General features: G+C 37.0%; 1 protein-coding gene across 1 annotated transcript in view; it reads left to right on the top strand.

Moving 5' to 3' along the window:
* The first annotated feature begins 235 nt into the window (after positions 1–235).
* The window catches only part of F5 (coagulation factor V), a 40,565-nt gene continuing 32,465 nt past the window's right edge, over positions 236–8,335 (top strand). The window contains exon 1 of the mRNA XM_083820408.1: positions 236–5,897. Within this exon, the coding sequence (XP_083676534.1) occupies positions 5,737–5,897 (161 nt within the window). The 5' untranslated portion in view covers positions 236–5,736. The remainder of the gene's footprint in view (positions 5,898–8,335) is intronic.

Below are 8,335 nucleotides of genomic sequence, written 5' to 3'. Positions count from 1 at the left end.
TGAAGAGTAATGCTGGCTGAAACACATTAAAACTTAGCCACACCCTCTGAGTCATGTCATAGGATTTTCCTATCAGATTCATTTCAAAGATGTGTTGAATTTTTTGGTAACAAAGGAAATAGGTGTTCTCCACCCAAAAAATGTATGTGGTGGTTTGTTTTGTTTTTTTTATTTGGGGGGGGGGGGGGGGGGGGGGGGAACAGCTTGCTCTGTCAGAATGTTTTGAAACCTCCTTCTCCCTAAAAGGTGTCTATTCTTCTCCTTTAGGAAGGCGAATTAGCCTTTCAGTAGTCTCCAGTATGTTGAGATAACAAATACCACGTTCTTTGTCAGGCTGTTGACAGAAGTAAGTGGCATGATTATACTTTTTTTCTTTTTTAGTTATGGAAGGCCTTTTTCTCTGACTATAGCAGAAAAACAGAGGGGCAGCAGCAGTGAAGCGAACTAGTCAGTGGCTTCCATCAATGCCATGATATTTAACATCTTATGGCACTTGTAGCACAAATATACCCTGATGTTACAAAACCTGACCCACACACGAGAATAAATGGATGGGTATCAAAGCGGCTGTACTTGACCTGACAGAGTTGATGTGTGCACTTGCAGCAATTTTACTGTATGTTCATACTTTTCTATTTTGGACTAGTATTAAAAATTCATGTTAGAAATGAAGACTGCTGCTGTAGGAGCTGCTATAAATGTATGCAAACATAGTAACTTCAGTTATACCTTCTGGCAAATCCTACGCTGTCATTAATTGTCTGAATTTTGCCTCTATTGAAATAACTCCTGAGAAGTTCTGCTATGCTGGAGTCCTTTTCCTACTGTGCATCTTCTGGTTTACATGCCTTCTAGATCTCTCTGCATTGATTTTAGACTTTTTCGAGTACGTTCTAGTTTACAGGTACTGCACTGAAGACCTAGGTAAGATTTGATTCCATTGAATCTGAAATTGTATTTTATTTATTTATTTATTTTTTAACTTTAGGGAATGGGTTTTAATGCAAAGGGAGTAGTTTTAGATATTTTAAATATTGTCGCATTTGATGTCTGTTCCTCATTTTACATGAAATGCTTTGAAAACACAAAGTCATGTTTCCAATTTAAAAAAAAAATCAAATAACTTCCAAGCCATACATGGCTTTGTTTAGAAAGTTCAGTCCAAGTTGAAACTTTAAATAACGAAGGGTGGAAATAGTGTTAAAGAACAAGGGCAATTTCAACTTTGTCCTTCTGTTGCAGCTTTTTTAGGTGTGGGAAAGCACAGCTTGTTTGACGGGCTTAGTAACAAACACCCTAATCAGTTGCTGGAGAACCAGACAAATTCAAGGCATTCTTGGTGTTATGAAGTCCGTAGTGACAGATGTAATTTAGTGTCTTATTTTCATTAGCTTATTGATTTCATGTTTCTTCCTGAAACATACCTATCTGCTTTCCTATTGGAAAACAACCTTATCTACAAGTAACTGTAGGAATTGATTCAGGTCTAATTTATTATTTTTAAAGATGCACGTGGGAAACATGGCCATGTGAAAGGAGAGATAATTCATTCACAAAGTATAACTACTGTTGGAAATATGCATGCATGTAATTTTACAAAAGGCTCATTTTTTGATAATAAATCCCCTTCTGGTTCCAGCAAGGATTTATGATAAAAAAAAAATGCAAATCTTCCTAGTTGGAAACTCTTGCAATCTTACATCACCTGGTTAACATCGTATTATAAGCACTGGTGTTCTTGCTTTATTCTATACAGAAAGAAAGCCAAATTTAGCGTGTTGCTAGACCGACTTAACATGTGGGCAGTTAGTCCTGTTCAGAATATCAGTTGTCAGATGGGCAAATACAGAAGTCATAGTACAGAAGTGAAACTGGAACACAGAACACAAGCATGGTTTTAAGTAGGAGCAAAATTCTTTGTGGAATGAAACTGAAAATTTTGGGGCAAAAATTAATTTTAAAATTTCTGAGTCAGACATTAATGTAGTTTTTGAAGAAAGGAAGGTAATTCATCCTTCTATTTCTTCTATGAACATTTTTTCAGACCAAAAGGCAATGGTATCAGACAAATTTGTTGAAAAATTGAAGTTAAATTTTACAACGTTTAGAGATTTCATATTTTTTTCTGTGAAATTGAATTCAGTGTTTCTGTACAAATAGTACTGGGTCTGGCTAAATAACAGTTTCTGGGGACTGGAGAAATACCCAATTCTAATTGAGGATTTGCTGTTCTCCTAAGGAAAAAGAAGATTAGAACATGTGGATGTGTTTGTCTTAATCAATGTGATGATGTATCATCTGAAGCCGTTAGTACCAGAGCAGTCTGAAAATGCTGCTCTTCTATATTTCTACTGTCTTGTAGTGTCTGTATGGTCACTCATGTTACACGGTCTGCCTTTATTAAAGGGTTATGCAGGATGTGTTCTTATACATGCTGCCATCAAATACAAAACACATGTACATGTTCCTTTTGCATAATTTGTACCTAGAAAGAAAGCCTAGAAGTTTCTCTACCATCTGTTTTCTTGGCTTGCTCACGTGATTTTCAACATAGTGCATCTTATCTTAAACTTCTAAAATGAGTCATTTCACAGATCAAGCTTTCTTGGCTTTAGTGCCTTCTTGCAGAAGAGAAGATATTTATTGATGGTTTCTCCCTCTGCATTGTGCCTGGTAGATCTGGTAAGTACGTGTCTATCTTTTACCTACATTCAGAATCATGTGTTTACTGCTGATCAATAATTAACTCATTGTTTGCCCGTAGAAGTCCTTTCGCCCTGCGCTAAACAAAGTATGCTTGCTGGACACGTTGTGCATTGATTTGTGTGTTTGAATGAGAGAGAGATACAGACCTGTGTTAGGGCATTATTAGCAACCAATTCAGTAATTATTTTACATCTTTATACTAGCTCGCTATTAGTCACTATAATGTAATTGTTGAAACTAATGGCAGTCTTTGGGATATGACTACCTGATAGCACTTAAGATAGCATTTGTGATAAAACAGAACCAAGTTTGTTGTGGGTCCTAGTCTGTAATTTACAGAAAGTTGAAAATCACCTCATAACTCTTTTGAAGAGTTATCTGTTCTTGATTGCTCAGACTCAGCCTAGGCTATTCTGGGTGAAAAACTAGCAATACCGGTTTGTTTTAAAGGTTACTCTTTAATAGGACATCACTTCCTACTGCTGCTCTTTCAGTATGTTTTCACATGTAGTATAACAAGAACCAGCACCTAGGTGTCAGAACAGATAGTAAACTTCCCCATTTAGTGGGCTGGCTTTTAGTGTTAAAAAGTACTATTTACTCTTCTCTTCCCATGCTTTGTTTTTATTTTGCATTTCAATATCAGTACATCCCAAAGGTACAGCTTAGCTTTGAGAATAACTTTGTTCATTGTGCTGCAGATTACTTTGCCAGTATAGAACCCCCACGTCCATCAAAAAGGATAAAACAGAAGTAGCTAATTGATTATCAGCTTTGATTCTTAGGTAACGATCTCACATTAAGGGTTTCTAATCAGGTTCTCTGGGTATTCGTACTTGGCCTGCACTTGTTTTTGTTTTTTGTTTTTTTAATTACAGGGAAGAATTAAGTATTAGAAACATACATATAAGGAAAAACCTAAACAGATCATCGAACAGTCAAGCCAAATTAATTTGTATTTTAATTTTGTCTCATCAGCGTATCACATCAGAGTACAGCGAGATCCTCAAATCCATCTATGGGAGGGAGTTTTAGGGACAGTGTTGTGAAGTCCAATGGGTAGAGACTGGACATAGCATGAATCAGTTTTCTTTTTGACAGAGAGGTGTGCGGTATTTGTATATGCTTCTGTATGAATGTTTAAGAAGTAGAGACAAGCTGGCTTAAAAGTGAATATGCTTTAGGTTTAAGAGAATGATAGGCACCAGCTGCTCCCCATCAGGTCCGAATAGAAGGTAGGAATAATTCATTTACGTGGAGATGGTGTTTTTGTTGTTGTTTTTCATAAAATCCAGATTACGGGCATTTTCATGCTGTCAGACCTGCACTGAAAGAGATCCTGAACCAAGGATGAAACTGGGACCAGAGTAGAAATAAGACAAATATTACAACTTCTTACTTAAAATTATTGAAGCAGTTTGGTAAGGATTGTGATGGGTTCTTTAATAAAATCAAGAATTCCTTATTAATAAAATACTATTGGACTGTGTTTACCTAAGATTTTCTCATCAATATCAGTGCACACATTGTAGTCCAACCTAGTTTTTGCTGGATTCTGGATTTTGAATCCATTTCATACGTAATGAATGTGTCAAAGTGGATAATGGGTACAAGTGATGAGCTCCATGCAGATGCGGTAAGAGGTAACTTCAGTTCAATATGCTGCCTTGAAACCATTCCATGATGAAACCTTTCCATGCCTGTAGTCATATGCTGTACAAGTGATCATGATTGTTTTCAGGTTTAGGTATCAAACTATTCGGAAGTTTGGTAAAGGAATATTTAGCTATTAGTCTTCTTTGATTTTTATTTCTTTTAACTGTTTCTCTATTTCTTCTAAGGCCATGCCATACCTGCTGAAATAGAGTTATCATATGAGCTGCCAATTAGGCCATTCTGCTGTTGAACAACATATCAAAACTGGACTTCATCAGGTTTTGTTTTAAAGTACTCTGAAGTAGTATCATCCTTACTTATGTCTGGATCTGGAATGAGATCGTTTTGGGTTTGTGTTTTTAGGTTATTTTTTTCTTGCCAACAGTAGCAAAGTATTCTTGTAAAACTGTTGTAAACTTCTATTCATGAAAAAAATTAGATATTTTCCTTTTTCCAGTTATTGCAGTGCACAGGGATGAAGGCTAACAACTTTCTAATTGCTTTGACAAATTTTTGAACACTGGCAAAAGCAGAGAGACACCTTTGTTGGTATAGCTGACATTTGTAATTAGCCTATCAAAAGGTACTTTCCTAATAATTTCTCTTTAGATAAATTTTAACAGACCCTTACCAAGACTAGATGAGAAGGATTCTGACTACGCCCATGTCTTCAGGCTGACCTGTTGGCTGCCACTGAGAAACCAGTTCATTATCTAGTATGAGTTTCTTGAGAATATAGCAGGAAAAAAAACGAAGTTGGCAATGTTAAGAAATTGGGTATGCTGTATGAGGTAACCTGAACTAGATTTGAACTAGATTTAGCTCTGCATCCAGTTCTAGTCCCCACATCTAATCCCTCAGCATTTTGCTCTCAAACTGGGAATGTTTCCACAGGCCTTAGGAGATGTTGTTGCCTATCTGGGAAATTTCTACTACGCCAAGTATGTGCCGAGTTTCTGTTTCCTGGTGAGACACAATATGTGCCCCCCTCCTTCCTAATCAAGTTAAGTCAAACATCTTGTAATTGTAAGTAATCTAAGTAATTATTTCCTGCTCCTGCTGCTTCAGTAGACAATGGCCCAACTGCAGTCTGTAGCGGGGCTGAAGCAGCTTCTCTGTGGTGCAGGTCTCTCAGTGAAGATGAAGTGGAGGAGGGGTGGGAAGGTAGTTTAAACAGTTTTTTTTTTATCTCTGTTGGATCCCTGTCAGCAAGGGGAGGAGAAGGTGAAGAGCAGTGACCTGAGCGTAGTGAACACTGTTACCCTCTTGCGTCAGGATTATTTCATTTCTGAGGGGAAGTTGGGAGCAGCAACAGCAATAAAAGCAGCAGTTTCTGCCTCGTCTTCCAAAGCAGCATCTGCAGGCATCTGTACCATGACACTCCACTGCGTGCGTCTTTTTCTCTTGCTTCTGCTCGGTTCATGGTGGCCAGACTCAGAGAAGCATGTGGTGGGAGCTGCAAAGATCAGGGAGCACTACATAGCTGCTCAGACCATGATTTGGACCTACAAACTGGAACCTGAGGAGAAGTCCAGGTAACAAAGTACACGTTAGGAAGGGTAAAATTAGTTGTCTCTTGTGACTGGAAGTGTTTTGATTTTTCTGAGGAATTTTGGAGCCTAGGAGGACCTCAGAGCCTGATCTGTTGGCTTCAGAGGAGCTGTGTGATCTGAACTGGAGACAATGAAGTATCAAAAGTTTTTGTTCATTAATTATAGAATCATTTTTATGTTTTCAGAACACTTTTGTTGAATACATACCAGGGCTTGTTTTTATCATCATCTGTGTCTGTGTTTGTCTTTTTTAATGTCATTATTTTTAGATACATAGATTTTGAGCAATGCTAAGTTTAGCCATGATTTGATAAGATTATTCCTTAAAGTCTGAAAGCTTTCACAGATAGGTCCTAATTTGGGTACTATCACTTTCACTTAAATCGAAGCCTGATGAACTTTGGAACTAGTTGTTGTTTCTGAGTTGTTTGGTAGTTTTTGTGAAATGTTCATCCTGAGTTCTGCTGAGCAAAGGTTGTAGGATCAAGCATTGCAATACGTTACGTGAAAACACTAATTTCAAAACTCTTTTTTCATATAGCATTGCTGAATGGCCAACCTATATGCATACACAAATCAAGCATATAAAAGAACTTCTTTGTATTACCACCATTATGCTTAGAATTATACACACTGCAAGTGCATTGCTACAAATGACAGATCTTAGACCTAACTTAGAATTCTGTTTAAATTAGGCTTGGTTCTTATACTGGGTTTACTATAGTCAAAATACATAGCTTTTCATCATGCAGTGGAATGAAATGGTACAAATTACTGAGATTACTATTTCTGTATTGTCCTACATTGAAGGATATATTTGGATATTACAGCGTTTTTTTATATATCAGTGAATGACTTGTTTTCTTTGTTTTGGTTTAGTCTGTGATTTTTTATTATTTTTTAATGTGTATTGGATTTCTGCATGCTGTGGCAAGGACACTTCCAATTCAGTTTTCAATTTTCTACATGTTCCTTTTTCAAAACTAATTCAAACAAAGTTTCTGTGTTTTCTAAAACTTCTCCTTGAAAGTTTAATACAGCTGCTGTGACCATAACGTAAAACTGGCAAGACAGAAGAATACAGGTTTTAGACGCAGGAATATGAAGCTAAATACCGTTTAACTGTTGACCTGGTCACGTGGATTTAGTATTTAGAACTTCAATATCATCTGCACTGAATGCATCAATATAAGCATCAACTACTATTTCATTAAAGGTCACGTTTTGGATAGATTGTTTTCATGCAGTAGAGATTCAGTAACTGTCTCAAACCTGAGTATGAAGTTTTTACTCTGTAATTAGGTAAGAGTTTTTCATGAGCAGTGCCTATTGAGATATCTCACATACATGTTTACAGTAGGTTACATACTGCGTGGCTCTAATGAACTTTGTAGAACTTTTAGAAATATTTAAATTTAAAAACAAAACAAAACACATAACTCCACAAAGATACTTACTGAGGAAGGGCTAATGGCTTGAATCCCAAAGGCATCTAACTTGTTCTGATTTCAATAGGAACTGAATGTGTAAATACAGAGTAAGAATCTGATAGTTTACTTTTTGGAGTTCTAAATAATTGGAGAGGCTGAAAAGAAAATGGATTATTCCTGAACTGCTTCCTTAATTTTCCAGTCATTCAGGCTAAGGATACTTCTCTTCAGCATCAGTCTTTTTATCTTTGTATAGGTTTAACGATTACCGTGACTGAGTGATATTTATAAGATACTTCAAAGCAGAATGCAAATGTATTATTTGTGCATGCAGTATTGTTAATGCCATTGCTGAAAGTTATGTAACTAGACTTGGTTGTGTAGTCTGAGATTTGTGAAGTGTTCCTTTTAGCAATACAATGGGCATTAGTAAGTTTCCTCCTCCACCCCGTAGTCTTACGTGCATATTCTATTGAACATTGCCACATTAGGGCAGTACCTGTCAATGAAGGTGGATCGTGTCCTTCTCCTTAAGAGTGAAATTAAATTTTATCGGTGACTTCAAAGAGAACAGAATGAACTGAGGCATGGACTGCTTCTGCCTGACTAGTTGAAAGAGTGTTGCAGAGGTATTTACAAAAGATCTTTACAAAAATACATCTCCCCCTTCTGGATGCTGAATGCCATTGAAGCAAGTTCACTTGATTATCTCTGCTCAGCTTCTCTGTGCGTGAGACACCCATCAGCTTCCCACTATCAAACGTGCCTTGCTTAACTGAAAGAGCGTTACAAAAATAGTAAGTGGAAGTACTGTTGGATCCAGTCATTGTACATACTAGGAAATCGGCCCATATATACGAAACTAAGTACAGATTATTCTCCCTTCAGCCCTCATTTCATCATTTTCATTCCGGAAATGTTGTGTGCTGGTTTCCTTCTGCTTGCTTCAACATTTGCTGAGAAAACAGTGTGTGGTCTACTGGGTGTGTA

Source organism: Anser anser (assembly GCF_964211835.1).
Source record: "Anser anser genome assembly, chromosome: 1".
NCBI classification, from domain to species: Eukaryota; Metazoa; Chordata; class Aves; order Anseriformes; family Anatidae; genus Anser; species Anser anser.
The sequence above is the reverse complement of the archived record's forward strand: the minus strand, read 5'-3'. Positions and strand labels throughout refer to the sequence as shown.